The 21985-nt window shown below is 40.3% G+C and overlaps 2 protein-coding genes across 2 annotated transcripts; both read right to left on the reverse strand.

Annotated features, from left to right (window-relative positions):
* Window positions 1-3902: 3902 nt before the first annotated feature.
* Window positions 3903-7316, reverse strand: LOC115805030 (serine/threonine-protein kinase pim-1-like). Its single transcript, XM_030765515.1, has 7 exons — window positions 7076-7316; window positions 6892-6986; window positions 6486-6536; window positions 5784-6336; window positions 5540-5621; window positions 4420-4576; window positions 3903-4025 (listed from the first exon to the last, which is right to left on the reverse strand). Exons 1-7 carry the CDS (start codon window positions 7314-7316, stop codon window positions 3903-3905), a joined length of 1302 nt encoding a protein of 433 aa, XP_030621375.1.
* Window positions 7317-13428: 6112 nt separating this feature from the next.
* LOC115805031 (serine/threonine-protein kinase pim-1-like) lies at window positions 13429-16893 on the reverse strand. The gene is made up of 7 exons (XM_030765516.1): window positions 16650-16893; window positions 16466-16560; window positions 16060-16110; window positions 15358-15910; window positions 15114-15195; window positions 14001-14157; window positions 13429-13551 (listed from the first exon to the last, which is right to left on the reverse strand). Exons 1-7 carry the CDS (start codon window positions 16891-16893, stop codon window positions 13429-13431), a joined length of 1305 nt encoding a protein of 434 aa, XP_030621376.1.
* Between the last annotated feature and the right edge of the window lie 5092 nt (window positions 16894-21985).

Raw genomic sequence — 21985 nt, forward strand, 5'->3', positions numbered from 1 at the left:
TTACCCTCGATTTTGGTTCCAAGGTAACAAAACTCATGTGGATGCAACGAATCAAGCACGAAATGACCGTACTGTAACCCATTAACGGGTCAAACTGAACTCACACATGCAACTCAAGAAAATATGGTTTTCATGGTTCAATGAAACCCAGCAGTCAAGATAGTCAGTTGTAGAAAATAGATTTATTAAACACAGCAGAAATGTATCATCATCATTCACAATAAAATACCTTTATTAAAAAAAATTAAAACCCCCAATCAAGCAGGGAAAGAACAAGGAGACAGATAGACCAGGCAGCACACTTAGACACAGTAGGACCTTAAAATAAAACAAAAAAAAACAGTCAACAATCGTTACTTAAAACCAAAAGAAAGATGTTGTAATGGAACGCTATGCACCTACTGCGACGGACCATAGACTCAGTGACACGCTGACCATGAGATACGAATCGAATTAATAACTCTGGTCACTGCTTACTTCCTGCCACCGCATTCCTACAAAACACCACCTGCATATTAACCACGCATCACAACAAGAGCAAGAGTGTAAACACACACACTCACACGCACCTTCCAAAACACTACTCACCTAGCTCAGTCCAAATTCCAAACTAAAATAACAGTAATGATGGAAGAGGGAAACCCGAAGTGGGTGCAATCCACACCTCTCGTATAGAGCTGGCCAAATTAGTGGAAATTGGGAGCGTCACGTTATATTTTTCCCCTAGGTCCTAATGCCCGCCTTTTTACAATACGACAGACATCTCACATGGGGGGAAACCCAATTTAAATACAATTTAAATGTCAGATTTTGTGGAAACTAAGGCAACACATTCATTCATATTTCACAACTTGAAATGATATGATCTTAGACAACATGTCAGAAAAGACTGAGTTTGGTTTTTTCTTTAACAGTTTGTAAGAAGGACTCTTTTGGCCAAATACAGTTCATATAAAGCAACAAAGAAAGGTCTTACCTCTTTTTCATTATTTGTCATTTACATGTACTTTTGACCCTTGAGTGCTTTCCTCATGGGGTATTTCAACTTTTACTTATGTCACTTTCCAGAGAGGTGTCTTTTATCTTTGCTTTGCATCATTACATGTGTAAGTACAATGTGACTGCCCTTTAACTTCATGACATTACAGCCCACATCTATTTTATGTGACAAACTGGTAATGCTGTTGTAAAAACCAAACTTCACAGAAATGACTTGGGAGTTTACTTTGGGAGTATAGATATAAATACTGATTTAAGTTTTCTTTAACGTTTTACTGTTTTGTTTGTTAATATTAGCGTCTTTATATCCCAGCCCCAACCAATTTAGTGTGACTATGGCATGTTATACAGTTTTTTATGATTGCTTAAACACTAAAATTAAAAATAACGCACAGTTAGTGAAACCTGATACTCAAGGAGCAAAACCTCAGCCCAGATCTGCACAACTATAAGCCCATTCTCTGCCTCAAAGTTTTGGCAAAACACCACACACAGTGTTTTGCAAAACACTAAACACACTTCTCTACATTGCACACAGAAATCTAACATGATGTCACTTCTTTGCCATTTCAAGGCACTGCCCTTCAAAATACCACATTTATGAATCAATTGATCAAACACGGCCACCAGGTGCACAGACACTTAGGTGCTTAATTGTAAACTCACTAATCAGGCATAAGCACTATAAAAAAGGCAACAGGTGAGTTTACCTGTCTTCAACAAAATGGAAGGCAGCGTTGCAGTACGAGGTAGAGGAAGAGGAAGAGGGAGAGTGAAGATGAGAGGGGGAGCCCGTGGAGGAAGAGGGGTAGGGAGAGGAAGAGGTAGAGGTACGCCTGGAGAAGGTCGTGGACAAAGAAGGCGAGGACCAAATTTATCTGATGAGATTCGAGCAACATTGGTTGACCACCTTGTAAACCATGGTTTGACATTAAGAGAAGCTGGACAGAGTGTTCAGCCCAACCTCAGCACATATATTGTTGCAAAAAATAATTCGGACATTTCAACAAGAGCACAGCTAAAAAAATCCCCACTTTTCTCTATTGTCTACAGTACAGTAAAATCAGTACAATGTAGCCTACTACAGTACACATACTACACCAGTACTTTTACCCATGTTTGCTGTAAAACAATGCCATGTACACTGTCCTGTGACATTTTACATGTATTCTGATTGGTCTACATAGGATTGAGAGTCAAAACCGTCAAGGAGGAAAGGGCCCCATATATGGTTTTGGCCAATAATGCATTACTCCTCAGAGAAATTCAAACACACGTCCTCAGTGACCACACAGTTTTCAATGATGTCCACTAGGTCTCTCTGTCAACACTGGAGTGAGTCCTTAAAAAACATCACATACAGATGACACAGCTCGACCGAGTGCCATTTGAAAGAAATTCTGAGAGAGTAAAAGACCTGCGGCGTGAATATGTGGAGGTAAGTAATATACACTTCAGTACTGTACACTGCACACCAAACCTTTTTACATGTAAATTTATGGTAGGCCTACATTGAACTACACAATGATGTCTTTTTTTCACAGAGTTTTGAAAATGGATGCTGATGCAATCCCACATGAATTTATCTGCATTGACGAGGCTGGGTTTAACCTGACAAAAACATAAGAAGAAGAGGAAGAAACATCGCTGGCCACAGAGCTATTTTGAATGTCCCAGGCCAACGTGGTGAGTGCACTGCAATCACCCGGAATGGGGTCCTCCACCACCATGCCTTAGGTCCTTACAACAGAGCCCACATTCTCACACTGTTAGACAGACTACACAATATCGTCACTGCAGAAGACCATCCAAAATTTTCATTTCAATACCTCCCACCATACTCTCCCCTCCTTAACCCCATTGAGGAGGTTTTTTCTGCATGGCGGTGGAAGGTTTACGATCTCCAGCCCTATGTCAGGATACCCCTCATTCAAGCCATGGAGGAGGCCTGCGACCAAATTGATTCAGCTTCTGTGCAGGGATGGATTCGCCATTGAAGAAGATTCTTCCCTCGCTGTCTTGTGAGAGACTTAGACTGTTTAGTGAAATAAATATATTCATCACTGTGCAGTACTGGTCATGTGTGTTGTGTTTGGCCAATATATTCATGCACTTTACTCTAAAGATATCTCTGAAAAAAATCAAACCCTGACTATATCATTAGAAAAGTAGAAATGTTAAAGGTGTTTTAGATTGAGCACAGCAGTGTGTAACTGGTTCAAACAGAATTGGAACGTATGAACCATGTGTGTGCCATACGGTGGCAAAGTTGGGTTCTTATAAATTACTGTATAGTTTTGAATGAAAGGTTTCATTTTGCAAAAGATCTGAGCTGTTCTGCTACTTGTGTGTGTGCTTGTGTGAATTGTGTGTAGTGTTTTGACAAAATGAGCCCTATTTTCAAAATTGTGCTTAAGCAGTTGTAAAAAACTGTAATTTGTGGATGTTTTATATAAAGTAAGTTTGCTTACTTCCTCTTATGATGAAGTAGCTAATTGTGAGATGTCACAACAACACTCTCTCAAACATATGGTTTTCATCTACACTAAAATTCTGCAAATGCGATGCAGTGATATTCATTGATCCAAACAGTCAAAGGCAGAGTCAGATGCCTCTTATTAAAGGGTGAAATATGACAATCTTTCCTCCCAGTTTGTGTTGAAATATTTGGTTCCATGTCATGGGTCGATGATAATCAAAAACTTGACAACGTTCAACAGTTATGATAACGGTTATTTAATACTTAACTTATTACAGAGCCATTCATAACATTTATTAATCTATAGTGCAAACAGCCAAATACAGTAAGTCTAACATTTTTATGAATTCAATTGAAAAATGCTGCAGTTGGATTCCATTGTGTGGTGAATTCTAGGCACGGAAGTGTTGAAATATTCATGCAGTCATTTGTTGTCAACTTGGTCTAAGATTTGCTGCAGTTTTTCATGAACAGTCTTCGGCTGATGCTCTGCTCCCAGCGTGCCTCTGGCTTCCAGCAGCAGTGCTGGCATACAGGAGGGACCATACTGTGGAAAGAGATGCTGGCTGAGATAGGGAACCCAAATTCTGTACATCCACTGTTGCATTGATAATGGCTTCATTTGAAATTTTCACTTCAAATGAAGCAGAAATGTAAAAGAATTCCTCTCCCCATAACTCACTCATTTAACCTTTTCAAAGTAATATCTAAGTCCAGCTACAACACTGTGCAATACCTCCAAAACATTTAGTGTATAACACCATGCAGCCCTTTCTATATCACTTTCAGCAATTTCATTCTAAATTTAATATAAATTTCATTAGTTCTCGGGTTCAGTTGATCTGAGATCTAACAAATTTCTCTATAGAGGAACATCCCACAAGATGAAAACAAAAAACAGAAATGTGATGATAGATAAAAGTTAGTGGAAAAATGCTCACCACTGGCTCTTCATCAGGGTGAGTGTTGCAGTGCTGGAGGTAGCTCCTGTGAAGCTTGGTCAGGTCACTGAGGAAGGACCAAGCTTTTCTCAGGTCTGTGAGCCTCTGCTCCAGCTCATCACGCTCCTTCTGCAGTCTCCGCACATGAGCCTCACTCCTGAAAATAGATGGACAGAGAAATAAAAAGAGCAATGAAAACAGACGTCAGTTTGCATCAAATGTTCAACATAGCTTCTGGAATGGAAGAGACTGAAAACTGGAACTGGAGATTGAATCGTTACATTTTTTTTCCCAATACAAAAAAAAAAAAAAAACATTTTACATAAATAACAGATTATTGATGCTTAATTTAAGTAATGAAATAAGGAAAAGGTTACTCACCCTAAGTTCCTGCTGCACCCTTTTTAACGTTTTTGTCATTCTACTCATGTTTATTTTCACACTGTTTAAACTTTTACTTACACCACGTCGCTGGGATAACTAGGTTAAAATGGAAAAAAACCTGCCACATTATGGAATTGTAATTTCACTGTCAGTCATCTCCATTCAGTATTTTGCTTGTACACTTGCGCCAAATACCTGGTGTTTAACCGCGAAAGTGGTTGAATGTTTACTTCAAACCACTACATTTTCTGGGGGTGCACTGAAAAACAAAACTTCGAAACCGTTAAAAAACAATTGGTTAGCATATCCACCAATATGGACACATACTGAAATTGCATATTACAAGAGTTTTTGAAAGATTCCCAAATCAACATGGATGCTTAAACTGAATATGTGCCAGCAATTGTTCCACTATCACCCAAAAATGATCCATTCCACAACTACGTTATTCTTCCTGGTTTTGAAAGTGACATGCAATAATATTGGTAGAATACCACCAACTAACGACTTGAACTGCCGCTGACACAATGGATCGGGCACTTGAACTGGGGCGGGACTGCTCTAGGTCCTCGAGGGACAGGTACCTCAAATTTTCCACCCTCTTCTTTACCTACATGTTTACTGTGATTAATAGAGTTTATCTCAAGTTTCATTTACTAAATTCCATAGGAAAATTTCTATGTTTTCTAATATCAATCATATCAAAATTAGATGAAAATTTTAGCAAGCCTGGAACCAGCGGTGGCGCCTCATCTGTTTCAGGGTTGGACGATCCTCTGGATTTTCTTTCAGGCACCAGCGAATCAGGTCTTGGAACTCTATGTGAAAGAGAAAGAAAGTTAAGTATGGACTTAAAAACGGGACAAATCAACCAACTACATGAGAGATGTGGAAGTTCTGTAATGAATGTGGTCCTTTCTGTTAGTTTGTGTATGTTGGCCATAAGAAAAATGTGTTTGGCTTTGTGCCAACTTCTTTACCAGCAGATGGTCCTTGAGGGAAAGGTAGATGGCCCTGGATGATCTGTTGCCTGGAGGTGAATGGTGCAAAGCCACACACTAGACGGAACATGGTCACTCCCACAGACCAGACAGTGGCTGGGCCTGCCATATACTCACTATGCAGGAACCATTCAGGTGGTGCATATTGAAAGGTCCCTGCAAAATAGTCGTAAGGGCAGTCCTGGAGCAGGTCTCTGCAGCCAAAGTCGATGAGTTTGATCGTGTGAGAGTCCGTCAGAATGAGCATGTTTTCAGGCTTCACGTCACGGTGGAGAACCCCGCGCTTCTCGCAGTGACGCAAAGCCCTCAACAACTGCTTCATCACCTCGCGAGTCACATTCTCGTCCAGAGGGCCACCCTGCGCTTCGCAGAATTCGGCGAGATCCTGACAGGGTTCAAGCAGCTCCAAGATCAAAACGAACTGACTTGGTTGTTCAAACCACTCCAACAGCCGCAGGATGTTTGAACAATGAGGGGCTGTGTTCACCATGCTCATCAGAGCCACCTCCAAAGGTAAAGTACCCTGTCCAGGCTACAGAAAACACAGGTTATGTGAAGGGAAGTTTGTGCTTTGTGCCATTAACACAGGTTCAATGGGATCATGCTTCAAATTCAGTATTGCTCTCTCTAGTGCCCTGAGAACAGCTTAAAAAATCAGTGAAACACAAATAGATAACTTACAATCTCAAGCGTCTCCTCTGCCCTGTCTTTAGAGATATACTTGATGGCAACCTGAAGAAATCAAAATCTGACCTGAGTCTACATATATCTCTGAGCTGTGACGATTAGAATGCTACAATCACTACACAAACATGAAGCCAATCAGAAAAGGTAGTTCAACAGTAGTGGTAGTTACATTTCTTTCAATGGCTGAAGCTAGGGGAATGCTGTCGCACAATATTTCAGATGAAAATAAACTAATAAAGAGTTCCACTTGTAATATGAAGCTTTTTACACTGTTATTAAAGTGATCGTACTTCAAATCAGTGACAGCAAAAGTTTGATGAGTTTTAATAAGGCCAGCAAACTATGAGACAAAGATTTTGGATGTGACACAAAAAACAGAGGGTTATAGTTACGGTCTTACAGGCATTTGATCCTCAATGCGGATCCCAGCAAAAACACTTCCAAATCCACCTTCTCCAAGGAAGTGCTGCTCCATGTACGACTCCTCAAACGTAGCTACGATGTGAAGAAAACATATGTTACTCTCTGTGAGAACGTTATATCTGAAACATTTCCATGAGGTGACTATCAGATCAATTTCAGACCTCTGCGTTGGCGTTTGGCACGTCTGCCGCCTTTGGTGGAAAGGCCTGCTTTTTGCCGGGACCGCTTCAACCCCTGATGCCCTGGCTCTTCCTGTGGAGGTTTATCCTCCTTCTCCTCACAAAGTCTGCTGGACTTTGTGTGGCCCTCACTGTTCGGCTGAAGCTTCTTGCTACAGCCCTGCCTCATACTGATCTGAGGCCTGTGGCCCGTGGCCTGTCCAATGGCCACGTCTGGGGCCATAGCGGAAGAGACAGCTGCCACCCGGCCCTTGGGCGCTACAGTGGGGCAACTCTGACCGGCTACTTCCAAACATTTGTCTGGATCGACAGGCAATGGAGGCAGTGGGGTTTGGAGGTGGGTGCTAAATACTGCTCTCTCCTCTCTCTCTCCACTAAACTGTGAGCACGGCTCTCTCTTCCTCCTGATTGCCTTGCATGTCTTGTACAGAAAACTATCTGAAGCTGAGAGGAAACAGCAGTAAAAAGATTACTGGAACCTTTTAAGGATACACCCTTGTCTGCTAATTCTGTTAACATCATTTCTCATTACAAAACATTAAGTGTACTATCTTTCATGACTGGAACTCTTCAAAAGTTTTTTTAATGTATACTTTAGAGCTGTTCCGGCACACACATTAATTCAGTGACAATTGTTCTCAATACTAGTCTGTTACAAATGGAAAATGACCAGAAATTAAATTTACCAGTTGTATGGATTATCGATACGGGCCTTTTTTAAAAAACGAACGGTCGGGATCGTGTCACAACATTGTTATTTGTTTTCTGATCGCTGTTATATTAAATATGACTGTAAACAAGGCATAAATAGTACTCGCTAATAATAGTACTTACCCGGTTTCGTTTTCAAAAACATTTCTCTGTGCCTTATTTAGTTTTACTTTGTAAAAGACCATAAAAATGTCGCCTGAGATAAATCTCATCAATTTCATTTTTGTTGTCTTATCATGTATCCGCTGACAACCTCGCAGAATTCGAAGGTGTTCATTATGATTTAGTGACAATTCGAAGATAAACTTAAGAACTTTGGTTACCATGTCAACATTACCTTTAAGGAAGTCTAAATGGCGAGATGTCCGTATCGGAAGAAGCTTTTTCCAATGATGGATGCAGGATTTCAACACTAAGTTACACTCCATCATAACCCACCCTAGCCCTCTCCAGTCCACTAATTATCCGACCCCCGTACACAGAGAGCAGAATCTACCCCAGAGCACAGCGGTAGTCATATAAATTACTTTTGAAAGAAATAACCCGAACAGTCAGGACACTGAACCGTAAATGTATCTGACAGCATGAACTGTAAGGGGTCTGAGGTAATACCAATACCGGCCACATTCCTCATGTAAAGGCAGACTACACGAAACCTCCGCTCCTAGATTAGCCTGAGCGCTAACATGAAGGGGACGAGGATGACGATCCAAATCAGCCGTTTTTCCGTGGCGTTTCAACATTTTCAGTCAGCAGAATATAAGAGTTTTAACCATGTTCAAATGCTCTCCTTTAAAGCAGCCTTTAAAGACTGATAGTCCCCAAAACTTTTAATATAAGTTACCTCGATGCTACATCTTTCCAAGTCTCCTTAAACGCAATTGCATTGAAATTTGTCTCTCGCCACTGACCCGCATAAATCTTTCATCCCCGTTATTCAGATCTGTTTAACGGACTCGAGCTGGCCCGTTGCAGTGGACTAGTTGTGAGACGAGCAAGAGACAAGAAATGATTCTTCAAGGCTGCACATGAACAAAATCAGAGGAAAACGTCATGTTTTTAGAATCTGTCATGTCTCACCCCACCTCTTCCAACACCTCCCCTCTATTTGTTTCACTCATACTGCCTTTGTGGGAATCCAGCAATTCAGTAGTTTGCACAGTGCAACATACCTTTTTCTTGCCATTTCAAGGGATATCGTTATGTTTAGTCAAGTGTGGCTGTTCAGTACTTTATACAACACTACTCACATAGCTCAGCCCAAATTCCAAACTAAAACCACAGCAATGATGGAAAAGGGAAACCTGAAGTGAGTGCCATCGACACCTCTCGTATAGAGCTGGCCAAATTAGCTGAAATTGGGAACGCCCCGTTATATTTCTCTCCTAGGTCCTAGTGTCCCATTTTTCTACATATCGACAGACATCTCGTCTGACGGAAAAACCGCAGTGAAAATCATTTCCAGAATGACCGGAATCTTATGTGATCTAAAAACTGGTCTTTTCAGTAACAATAAAAACAAAAAATAAATGAAAAAACACAGAGGGCTTACAGGAGTCCTCACATAAATGTGGCTCTTTATGGAAGCCAAAATTGTCAGTGTACTGCCATCAGCTGACAAGGTATTTGCTCCACAGGTATGTGGCCTCAGACATAAATAGTGATAACCGAGAAGTGTCAGCTAAATGAACAAAGCTCTAATAGATATGAGGTATTATTTAAGAAGACCATGTCTTTTGAACTGATGACATGCTCCCTGTACAGATTCCTTTGTCTGATGGAAATGCAGATTAGATTGTGCTGAATGTCCATTTTCAAATTTTTAAAACTGTTAGAGCTCACATGTCACCTACTCTTTTGTATAGTTCTCTACTATATATGTTTTCTCAGTTGGGCTGATTAGTTTAGACAGTGAATTCATGAATTCCACTCAATACAAACGGGTTCCTCAATTTGAATTAAGCCTATTTTTGTAATTTTGCAATTTAAATGTCGGATTTTGTGGAAACTAAGACAACACATTCATTTATATTTCACAAATTGAACTGATGTGTGCTTACGCACCATGTCAGAAAAGACTGAGTTTTGTTTTTTGTTTAACAGTTTGTAAGAAGGACTCTTTTGGCCAAATACAGTTCATATAAAGAAACAAAGAAAGGTCTTACCTCTTTTTCATTATTTGTCATTCACATGTACTTTTTACCCTTGAGTGCTTTCCTCATGAGGTATTTCAACTTTTACTTGTGTCACTTTCCAGAGAGGTGTCTTTTACCTTTGCTTTGCATTATTACATGTGTAAGTACAATGTGACTGCCCTTTAACTTCATGACATTACAGCCCACATCTATTTTATGTGACAAACTGGTAATGCCGTTGTAAAAACCAGACTTCACAGAAATGACTTTGTACTTTGGGACTATGGATATAAATGTTGATTCTTTCTTACATTTAGGTGGAGTGACATTCAAGGCCTGCAGGCCGTCCCTCACTGCAGCTGATGTCACTGTTTACATCTCAACAACAAGACACAAGCTGATGGCAAAGGTTTAGGAAAGTGGCCAAGAGGAAATCTTTGAGGTCCAGAAGAAACATTACAGTTTTTTTCGGAATCCTTAAACACTAACAGTGATTGTTGAAGCAATCTCTGAAACCATTAACACTTGTATCCAATGCATTTACCAAGTGTGCCAAGCTGAATGCACATTCTCTGCTTTACACTCAGTTTGTAATTTTATAACACACTTTTTGCAAAACTGTAAGCACAACTCACTGCTTTATACAGTTTTTTTTTTACAATTGCTTAAACACTAAAATTCAAAATAACACACAGTTACTGAAACCTGACACTCAAGGAGCAAAACCTCAGCCCAGATCTGCACAACTATAAGCACATTCTCAGCCTTTCACTTTTTGCAAAACACCACACACAGTGTTTTGCAAAACACTAAACACACTTCTTTACATTAGACACAGAAATCTAACATGATGTCACTTCTTTGCCACTTCAAGGCACTTCCCTTCAAAATACCACGCTTATGAACCAATTGATCAAACACGGCCGTCAGGTGTACAGACACTTAGGTGCAAAATGCAGCCTTTGAAAATGCATGGATGTTTTGACTGATTTTCAATGTGGAGAGAAATAAATATTTGTATCAGTGTGCAAGACTGGTGTTGTGTTTGGCCAATATATTCATCTACTTTACTCTAACAATATCTCTGAAAAAAATCAAACCCAGACTATATCATTAAAAAAGTAGAAATGTTAAAAGTGTTTTAGAGCACAGGGGTGTGTAACTGGTTCAAACAGAACTGGATCGTATGAACCATGTGTGTGCCATACAGTGACAAAGTTCAGTTTTTATAAATTACTGTATAGTTTTGAATGAAATGTTTAATTTTGCAAAAGATCTGAAGTGTTCTGCTACTTGTGTGTGTGGTTGTGTGAATTGTGTGTAACGTTTTGACCAAACGAGCCTTGTTTTCAAAACCATGCTTAAGCAATCGTGAAAAACTGTCACGTGACGTGAATGAAGTCTTATGGCCAAGCCCACAAAGAAGGTGAGATTTAGCCCAATTTCTTTCTTTAGCACAAATGTTTTTGTTTTCTTTTACTGCACCTCTGTTGTTTGAGGAGTGTTAGAGCACTTTAAGAAAAAAAACTTTTCCCCCTTATTTGTATTGATAGTGTATTATGTTTGGAATACACATCCATACTTTACACATTTGGATACCTGTGTGTATGTGTGTTTACTACATGTATGACAAATCTTTACGGTAAACTGCTATACCCTGCACACGGAAAAAGCTAAAACCACAAGTGTTTCTCACTTATAATATCAGTGTTTAGTTGGTGCTTTGTTTGCTTATTCATAGTAGGTTTGAGTGTATTGTATTGACGCAAAAACACATTTTTCAAAAGAGTTTGAAGAGTTTTGCAAGAATTGTTTACTTTTGCAAGAAATGTATAAAGTTTTGTTGGTTAGGTGTAGGATTTTGTGTTTAGTGTGTATAGTTTTGCAAAAATAGCCTAAACTTTCAAAGATAGTGCTTAAGTAATCAGAAAAAACTGTAATGCTTGTCTCGAATGTATTTTATATTAGTAAAAAGGATCACCTACACAATTATATAGGCTTCTGGGTAAATATTTTCTTAACAAAGGAGTCTGAAAATCATATTTCTGCATATGGCCAGAAATGCTACCTTAACCAAACTTATTCAGAGTTGAGAGTGATGCTCAGTAAAGGTCCTATGGTCACCACTTGACGCTGAAGGATCTTGTTCAGTTTTCCATTTTCCTCTTCCTTTATTTTCATTTTATTTCTTCTGCTTGTTTCCATGTCAACCAAGCAAATCTATCCAGGAGCCATTCAGAAAGATCAAGTTCTCTGAATGCATAGTGTATTCGTCAGTGTTTTCTGTGATGCCACCGAGGATGGCGCCAGAGCCCAGAGAAAGAGTGTCCACGGTCACTTAAACAGGCTTTAACACATAGAGCAATGAATGAAATATCATTGTGGCTGGAAAATAAAATACCCTTTAGCCAACTGACTAAGTCCACAGCCTTGACACAAAAGTCAATGTTTGTCTACCCTTTCCTCAGTGAGAGAGGTAGACTCTCTGTATAAGAGCAGAAAGTTGCTCAGCCAACAAGCCTTGTCCTAATGAGTTGAGGGTTCGAATCACTTGAGCTAACTACCATGCAATTAAAAAACAGCTTACCAGACCATATTTTTTTTCCTTTCTTACAAAGATCCTGAAAGTGCTGCAGTAAATTTCATGTGGTTCCACAATGAGCGTGTTGTATCAGATTTCATGTCATCATACATTGCTTTGTAAAGCCACTGTAACTCATGTGCAGCACAAGACCACAAGCACCATCAGTAAACAAAGACTATTATAAGACTGACTAAAGTGAGAGTAGTAACATTGTTTAGTTTACATATCTAAAAGTCACAGCAGGTGTTGCCTATACATAGTCAGTGTGTAATAGCCTATTTACGCATCAAAGTTGCAGCATTGTCAAAGTTTTCTTTAACGTGACTATCCTATTTTTGCCTGACATAATCTACAATCATTGTGCAACACATTTAGATCTGATGTAGCCTTGTGAGGAGGGTAATCTGGAGTTTGTTAATATCAGCATCTTTATATCCCAGCTCGGACCAATTTAGTGTGAGAACGGCATGTAATTTGGAGTTTGCTTACTTCCTCTGATGATGAAGTAGCTAATTGTGAGATGTCACAACAACACTCTCTCAAAACAAAATTCTTTAACTGCGATGCAGTGATATTCATTGATCCAAACAGTCGAAGGCAGAGTCAGATGTCTCTTATTAAAGGGTGAAATATGACAATCTTTCCTCCCACTTTGTGTTGAAATATTTGGTTCCATGTCATGGGTCGATGATAATCAAAAACTTGACAACGTTCAACAGTTACGATACTGGTTATTTAATATCTAACTTATTACAAAACCATTCGTAGCCATTTATTAATATACAGTGCAAACAGCCAAATACAGTGAGTCTAACATTTTTAACAATTCAACTGGAAAAAATGCTTCAGTTGGATTCCATTGTGTGGTGAATTCTAGGCACTTAAGTGTTGAAATATTCATGCAGTTATTTGTTGTCAGCTTGGTCTACGCTTTGCTGCAGTTTTTCATGAACAGTCTTCGGCTGATGCTCTGCTCCCAGCGTGCCTCTGGCTTCCAGCAGCAGTGCTGGCATACAGGAGGGACCATACTGTGGAAAGAGATGCTGGCTGAGATAGGGAACCCAAATTCTGTACATCCACTGTCGCATTGATAATGGCTTCATTTGAAATTTTCACTTCAAATGAAGCAGAAATGTAACTGAGAACTCCTCTCCCCATAACTCACTCATTTAGCTTTTCAGAGTAAACTCTGTAAGAACTACCGCTTTGTATTTGCTTACTCTCCATGGCTACTAAATCTCTAAGTCCAGCTACAACACTGTACAATACCTCCAAAACATTTAGTGTGTAACACCATGCAGCCCTTTCTATATCACTGTCAGCAGTTTCATTCCAAATTCAATCAAAATTGAATTAGTTCTCGGGTTCACTTGATCTGAGATTTAACAAATTCCGCTATAGAGGAACAGCCCACAATATGAAAAAAACAAAAAACAAAAACGTGATGATGGATGAAAGTCAGAGGACAAATGCTCACCACTGGCTCTTCATCAGGGTGAGTGTTGCAGTGCTGGAGGTAGCTCCTGTGAAGCTTGGTCAGGTCACTGAGGAAGGACCAAGCTTTTCTCAGGTCTGTGAGCCTCTGCTCCAGCTCATCACGCTCTTTCTGTAGTCTCCGCACATGAGCCTCACTCCTGAAAATGGATGGACAGAGAAATAAAAAGAGAAATGAAAACAGACGTCAGTTTGCATCAAATGTTCAATATAGCTTCTGGAATGGAAGAGACGGAAAACTGGAACTGGAGACTGAATCGTTACATTTTTTGTCCCAATACAAAAAAAAAGAATTTTACATAAATAACAGATTATTGATGCTTAATTTAAGTAATGCAATAAGGAAAAGGTTACTCACCCTAAGTTCCTGCTGCACCCTTTTTAACGTTATTGTCATTCTACTCATGTTTATTTTCACACTGTTTAAACTTGTACTTACACCACGTCGCTGGGATAACTAGGTTAAAATGGAAAAAAACCTGCCACATTATGGAATTGTACTTTCACTGTCAGTCATCTCCATTCAGTATTTTGCTTGTACACTTGCGCCAAATACCTGGTGTTTAACCGCGAACGTGGTCGAACGTTTACTTCAAACCACTACATTTTCTGCGGGTACACTGAAAAACAAGACTTCAAAACTGTTAAAAAGCAAATGCTTATCTACCAATACGGACACATACTGAAATTGCATATTACAAGAGTTTTAGAAAGATTCCCAACTCAACATGGATGCTTAAATTGAATATGTGCCAGCAATTGTTCCATTATCACCCAAAAATGATCCATTCCACAACTACGTTTCTTATTCTTCCTGCTTTTGAAAGCGACATGCAATAATATCGGGGCAACACCACCAACTAACGACTTGAAATGGCGCTGACACAATGGATTGGGCACTTGAAGTGGGGCGGGACTGCTCTAGGTCCTCGAGGGACAGGTACCTCAAATTTTCCACCCTCTTCTTTACCTACATGTTTACTGTGATTAATAAATTTTGTATCAAGTTTCATTTACTAAATTCCATAGGAAAATTTCTATGTTTTCTAATATGAATCATATCAAAATTAGATGTAAATCTTAGCAAGCCTGGAACCAGCGGTGGCGCCTCATCTGTTTCAGGGTTGGACGATCCTCTGGATTTTCTTTCAGGCACCAGCGAATCAGGTCTTGGAACTCTATGTGAAAGAGAAAGAAAGTTAAGTATGGAATTAAAAACGGGACAAATCAACCCACTACATGAGAGATGTGGAAGTTCCGTGGTGAATGTGGTCCTTTCTGTTAGTTTGTGTATGTTGGCCATAAGAAAAAAGAGTTTGACTTTGTGCCAACGTCTTTACCTGCAGATGGTCCTTGAGGGAAAGGTAGATGGCTCTGGATGATCTGTCGACTGGAGGTGAATGGTGCAAAGCCACACACTAGACGGAACATGGTCACTCCCACAGACCAGACAGTGGCTGGGCCTGCCATATACTCACTATGCAGGAACCATTCAGGTGGTGCATATTGAAAGGTCCCTGCAAAGTAGTCGTAAGGGCAGTCCTGAAGCAGGTCTCCGCAGCCAAAGTCGATGAGTTTGACCGTGTGAGAGTCCGTCAGAATGAGCACGTTTTCAGGCTTCACGTCACGGTGGAGAACCCCGCGCTTCTCGCAGTGACGCAAAGCCCTCAACAACTGCTTCATCACCTCGCGAGTCACATTCTCATCCAGGGAGCCACCCTGCGCTTCGCAGAATTCGGCGAGATCCTGACAGGGTTCAAGCAGCTCCAGGATCAAAACGAACTGACTTGGTTGTTCAAACCACTCCAACAGCCGTAGGATGTTTGAACAGTGAGGGGCTGCGTTCACCATGCTCATCAGAGCCACCTCCAAAGGCAAAGTACCCTGTCCAGGCTACACAAAACACAGGTGACGTGAAGGGAAGTTTGTGCTTTATGCCATTAACGCAGGTTCAATAGGATCAAGGTTCAAATGCAGTATTGCTCTCTCTAGTGCCCTGAGAACAGCTTAAAAAATGAGTGAAACACAAATAGATAACTTACAATCTCAAGCGTCTCCTCTGCCCTGTCTTTAGAGATATACTTGATGGCAACCTGAAGAAATCAAAATCTGACCTGAGTCTACATATATCTCTGAGCTGTGACGATTAGAATGCTACAATCACTACACAAACATGAAGCCAATCAGAAAAGGTAGTTCAACAGTAGTGGTAGTTACATTTCTTTCAATGGCTGAAGCTAGGGGAATGCTGTCACACAATATTTGAGATGCAAATAAACTAATAAAGAGTTCCAGTTGTAATATGAAGCTTTTTACACTGTTATTAAAGTGATCGTGCCTCAAATCGGTGACAGCAAAACTTTGATGAGTTTTAATAAGGCCAGCAAGCTATGAGACAAAGATTTTCATCGTGACACAAAAAACAGAGGGTTATAGTTACGGTCTTACAGGCATTTGATCCTCAATGCGGATCCCAGCAAAAACACTTCCAAATCCACCTTCTCCAAGGAAGTGCTGCTCCATGTACGACTCCTCAAACGTAGCTACGATGTGAAGAAAACATATGTTACTCTCTGTGAGAACGTTATATCTGAAACATTTCCATGAGGTGACTGTCAGATCAATTTCAGACCTCTGCGTTGGCGTTTGGTACGTCTGCCGCCTTTGGTGGAAAGGCCTGCTTTTTGCCGGGACCGCTTCAACCCCTGATGCCCTGGCTCTTCCTGGGGAGGTTTATCCTCCTCCTCCTCCTCACAAAGTCTGCTGGACTTTGTGTGGCCCTCACTGTTCGGCTGAAGCTTCTTGCTACAGCCCTGCCTCATACTGATCTGAGGCCTGTGGCCCGTGGCCTGTCCAATGGCCGCGTCTGGGGCCATAGCAGAAGCGACAGCTGCCACCCGGCCCTTGGGCGTTACAGTGGGGCAACTCTGACCGGCTACTTCCAAACATTTGTCTGGATCGACAGGCAATGGAGGCAGTGGGGTTTGGAGGTGGGTGCTAAACACTGCTCTCTCCTCTCTCTCTCCACTAAACTGTGAGCACGGCTCTCTCTTCCTCCTGATTGCCTTGCATGTCTTGTACAGAAAACTATCTGAAGCTGAGAGGAAACAGCAGTAAAAAGATTACTGGAACCTTTTAAGGATACACCCTTGTCTGCTAATTCTGTTAACATCATTTCTCATTACAAAACATTAAGTGTACTATCTTTCATGACTGGAACTCTTCAAAAGTTTTGTCATGTATACTTAAAAGCTGTTCCAGCACACACATTTATTCCGTGACAATTGTTTTCAATACTAGTCTGTTTCAAGTAGAAAACGACCAGAAATTAAATTTACCAGTTGTATGGATTATCGCCTTTTTTAAAAAACGAACGGTCGGGATCGTGTCACAACATTGTTATTTATTTTCTGATCGCAGTTATATTAAATATGACTGTAAACAAGGCATAAATAGTACTCGCTAATAATAGTACTCACCCGGTTTCGTTTTCAAAAACATTTCTCTGTGCCGTATTTAGTTTTACTTTGTAAAAGACCATAAAAAAGTCGCCTGAGATAAATCTCATCAATTTCACTTTTGTTGTCTTATCATGTATCCGCTGACAACCTCGCAGAATTCGAAGGTGTTCATTATGATTTAGTGGAAATTCGAAGATAAACTTAAGAACTTTGGTTACCATGTCAACATTACCTTTAAGGAAGTCTAAATGGCGAGATGTCCGTATCGGAAGAAGCTTTTCCAATGATGGATGCAGGATTTCAACACTAAGTTACACTCCATCATAACCCACCCTAGCCCTCTCCAGTCCCCTAATTACCCGACTCCCGTACACAGAGAGCAGAAATCTACCCAAGGGCACAGCGGTAGTCATATAATCAAGTAACTTTTGAAAGAAGTAAACCGATATAACCCGACACTGAGCCTTAAATGTATCTGACAGTATGAACTGTACTGTTCTGAGGTAATACCAATACCGGCCAAATTCCTCATATAAAGGCAGACTGAGAGAAGCCTCTGCTCCTGCATTAGCCTGAGCGCTAACATGAAGGGGAGGAGGACGACGATCCAAATCAGCCGTTTTTCCGTGTCGTTTCAACATTTTCAATTAGCAGAATATAAGAGTTTTAACCATGTTCAAATGCTCTCCTTAAAAGCAGCCTTTAAAGACAGATACTCCCCAAAACTTTTTAATATAAGCTACCCCGATGCTACACCTTCCCAAGTCTCCTTAAAAGCAATTGCCCTGAAATTTGTCTCTAGCTACTGACCCGCATAGATCTTTCATCCCCGTTATTCAGAACGGTTTAACGGACTCGAGCTGGCCTCTTGCAGCGGACTAGTTGTGAGACGAGCAAGAGACAAGAAATGATTCTTCAAGGCTGCACATGAACAAAGTGAGAGGAAAACGTCATGTTTTTAGAATCTGTCGTGTCTCACCCCACCTCTTCCAACACCTCCCCTCTATTTGTTTCACTCATACTGCCTTTGTTGGAATCCAGAAATTCAGTAGTTTGCACAGTCCATCAACTTCACACCCAACAGGTTCATTTAACTTTTGCTTGCCATTTCAAGGGATGTCGTTATGTTTAGCCAAGTGTGGCTATTGGGTACTTTATATAACACTGCTTCCAACGCAGCAATGCAGATAGACGGATTTTTGTAATACAGCCGTGCTTAACATGTGGTAAGGCAGTGCAGTTTTAACCGGCAAGGAGGATAATAATGATAATAATAATAATAATAATAATTATTATTATTATTATTTAGAGCCCAATATCACTATTTATAGTCTCAAAGGGCTTTACATGTCTATAACAAAGTCAAATCAAAATTATATCATGCATAAGTTCGAGAAAATAGGTAAGTCTTTAGTTTTGTTTTAAAGGCATTGAGAGACTTTGCCTCTCTAACTTCTTTAGGTAAACCATTCCAGAGGAAGGGAGAGCGTTAGGAAAAGGCTCGGTTGCCAGCGGACTTCTTTTTAACTCTTAGAATGACTAATAATCCAGAATCTTGAGAGTGCAGGGTCCGAGGTGGATTATAGGGTGTAATGAAGTCAGACAGGTAGGAAGGCACAAGCCCATGTAAAATTTTATATGTCAATAAGAGGACCTTAAAATCTGCCCTTGCATGAATTGGGAGCCAATGAAGGGAAGCCAGGACAGGGCTAAAGTGATCAAACTTCTTCGTTCTGGTCAGAATTCTAGCAGCAGCATTCTGGACCAGCTGAGGATTGTTGGTACTAGAGGCAGGCAGGCCAGAGTAAAGAACATTGCAGTAATCGAGGCGAGACGTGACGAATGCGTGAACAATGGTCTCTTCATCAACCATACTTAGAAAGGGCCTAATTTTAGCAATGTTACGGAGGTGATAAAAGGCAGTTTCGGTTGTGTTCTTGATATGAGTGACTAGCGAGAGACTAGAGCCAAAAATCACACCAAGGTTTTTAGCTGAAGAGTTTTGAGAGATGACTCAGTTGTCAAAGTTTAGGGTAAGATCACTAAAAAGATGGTTTGGTAATTTTACTTTTCGTAAAAAAAAGTAAAAAGTTGTGGGAGTATTTGTATCTGTTGTTTTGATTAAATAAACTGACAAAATATTAGCTTCCTTGATTTCACCTTTACCTTCTTACACCTTGACAAGTAGCTGCGTGGACGGGCTTACCCTCGATTTTGGTTCCAAGGTAACAAAACTCATGTGGATGCAACGAATCAAGCACGAAATGACCGTACTGTAACCCATTAACGGGTCAAACTGAACTCACACATGCAACTCAAGAAAATATGGTTTTCATGGTTCAATGAAACCCAGCAGTCAAGATAGTCAGTTGTAGAAAATAGATTTATTAAACACAGCAGAAATGTATCATCATCATTCACAATAAAATACCTTTATTAAAAAAAATTAAAACCCCCAATCAAGCAGGGAAAGAACAAGGAGACAGATAGACCAGGCAGCACACTTAGACACAGTAGGACCTTAAAATAAAACAAAAAAAACAGTCAACAATCGTTACTTAAAACCAAAAGAAAGATGTTGTAATGGAACGCTATGCACCTACTGCGACGGACCATAGACTCAGTGACACGCTGACCATGAGATACGAATCGAATTAATAACTCTGGTCACTGCTTACTTCCTGCCACCGCATTCCTACAAAACACCACCTGCATATTAACCACGCATCACAACAAGAGCAAGAGTGTAAACACACACACTCACACGCACCTTCCAAAACACTACTCACCTAGCTCAGTCCAAATTCCAAACTAAAATAACAGTAATGATGGAAGAGGGAAACCCGAAGTGGGTGCAATCCACACCTCTCGTATAGAGCTGGCCAAATTAGTGGAAATTGGGAGCGTCACGTTATATTTTTCCCCTAGGTCCTAATGCCCGCCTTTTTACAATACGACAGACATCTCACATGGGGGGAAACCCAATTTAAATACAATTTAAATGTCAGATTTTGTGGAAACTAAGGCAACACATTCATTCATATTTCACAACTTGAAATGATATGATCTTAGACAACATGTCAGAAAAGACTGAGTTTGGTTTTTTCTTTAACAGTTTGTAAGAAGGACTCTTTTGGCCAAATACAGTTCATATAAAGCAACAAAGAAAGGTCTTACCTCTTTTTCATTATTTGTCATTTACATGTACTTTTGACCCTTGAGTGCTTTCCTCATGGGATATTTCAACTTTTACTTGTGTCACTTTCCAGAGAGGTGTCTTTTACCTTTGCTTTGCATTATTACATGTGTAAGTACAATGTGACTGCCCTTTAACTTCATGACATTATAGCCCACATCTATTTTATGTGACAAACTGGTAATGCTGTTGTAAAAACCAAACTTCACAGAAATGACTTGGGAGTTTACTTTGGGAGTATAGATATAAATACTGATTTAAGTTTTCTTTAACGTTTTACTGTTTTGTTTGTTAATATTAGCGTCTTTATATCCCAGCCCCAACCAATTTAGTGTGACTACGGCATGTTATACAGTTTTTTATGATTGCTTAAACACTAAAATTAAAAATAACGCACAGTTAGTGAAACCTGACACTCAAGGAGCAAAACCTCAGCCCAGATCTGCACAACTATAAGCACATTTTCTGCCTCAAAGTTTTGGCAAAACACCACACACAGTGTTTTGCAAAACACTAAACACACTTCTCTACATTGGACACAGAAATCTAACATGATGTCACTTCTTTGCCACTTCAAGGCACTGCCCTTCAAAATATCACACTTATGAATCAATTGATCAAACATGGCCACCAGGTGCACAGACACTTAGGTGCTTAATTGTAAACTCACTAATCAGGCATAAGCACTATAAAAAAGGCAACAGGTGAGTTTACCTGTCTTCAACAAAATGGAAGGCAGCGTTGCAGTACGAGGTAGAGGAAGAGGAAGAGGGAGAGTGAAGATGAGAGGGGGAGCCCGTGGAGGAAGAGGGGTAGGGAGAGGAAGAGGTAGAGGTATGCCTGGAGAAGGTCGTGGACAAAGAAGGCGAGGACCAAATTTATCTGATGAGATTCGAGCAACATTGGTTGACCACCTTGTAAACCATGGTTTGACATTAAGAGAAGCTAGACAGAGTGTTCAGCCCCACCTCAGCACATATATTGTTGCAAAAAATAATTCGGACATTTCGACAAGAGCACAGCTAAAAAAATCCCCACTTTTCTCTATTGTCTACAGTACAGTAAAATCAGTACAATGTAGCCTACTACAGTACACGTACTACACCAGTACTTTTACCCATGTTTGCTGTAAAACAATGCCATGTACACTGTCCTGTGACATTTTACATGTATTCTGATTGGTCTACATAGGATTGAGGGTGGAAACCGTCAAGGTGGAAGGGGCCCCATATATATAGTTTTGGCCAATAATGCATTACTCCTCAGAGAAATTCAAACACACGTCCTCAGTGACCACACAGTTTTCAATGA

The sequence above is a fragment of the Chanos chanos genome, chromosome 2, assembly GCF_902362185.1.
Source record: "Chanos chanos chromosome 2, fChaCha1.1, whole genome shotgun sequence".
Taxonomy (NCBI): Eukaryota; Metazoa; Chordata; class Actinopteri; order Gonorynchiformes; family Chanidae; genus Chanos; species Chanos chanos.

What these genes read in the sequence shown, in the direction of transcription:
- LOC115805030 (XM_030765515.1), bottom strand. Translation starts at nt 7,316, where the DNA reads ATGGCCCCAGACGTGGCCATTGGACAGGCCACGGGCCACAGGCCTCAG. An exon ending in TGCCAAACGCCAACGCAGAG is followed by an intron (nt 6,987 to 7,075) that starts GTCTGAAATTGA and finishes TTCACATCGTAG; the next exon opens with CTACGTTTGAGGAGTCGTAC. An exon ending in CAGAGGAGACGCTTGAGATT is followed by an intron (nt 6,337 to 6,485) that starts GTAAGTTATCTA and finishes TGTTTTCTGTAG; the next exon opens with CCTGGACAGGGTACTTTACC.
- LOC115805031 (XM_030765516.1), bottom strand. Translation starts at nt 16,893, where the DNA reads ATGGCCCCAGACGCGGCCATTGGACAGGCCACGGGCCACAGGCCTCAG. An exon ending in CAGATGAGGCGCCACCGCTG is followed by an intron (nt 14,158 to 15,113) that starts GTTCCAGGCTTG and finishes ATCCATTTTCAG; the next exon opens with GAGTGAGGCTCATGTGCGGA. An exon ending in ACCCTGATGAAGAGCCAGTG is followed by an intron (nt 13,552 to 14,000) that starts GTGAGCATTTGT and finishes CTCTTTCCACAG; the next exon opens with TATGGTCCCTCCTGTATGCC.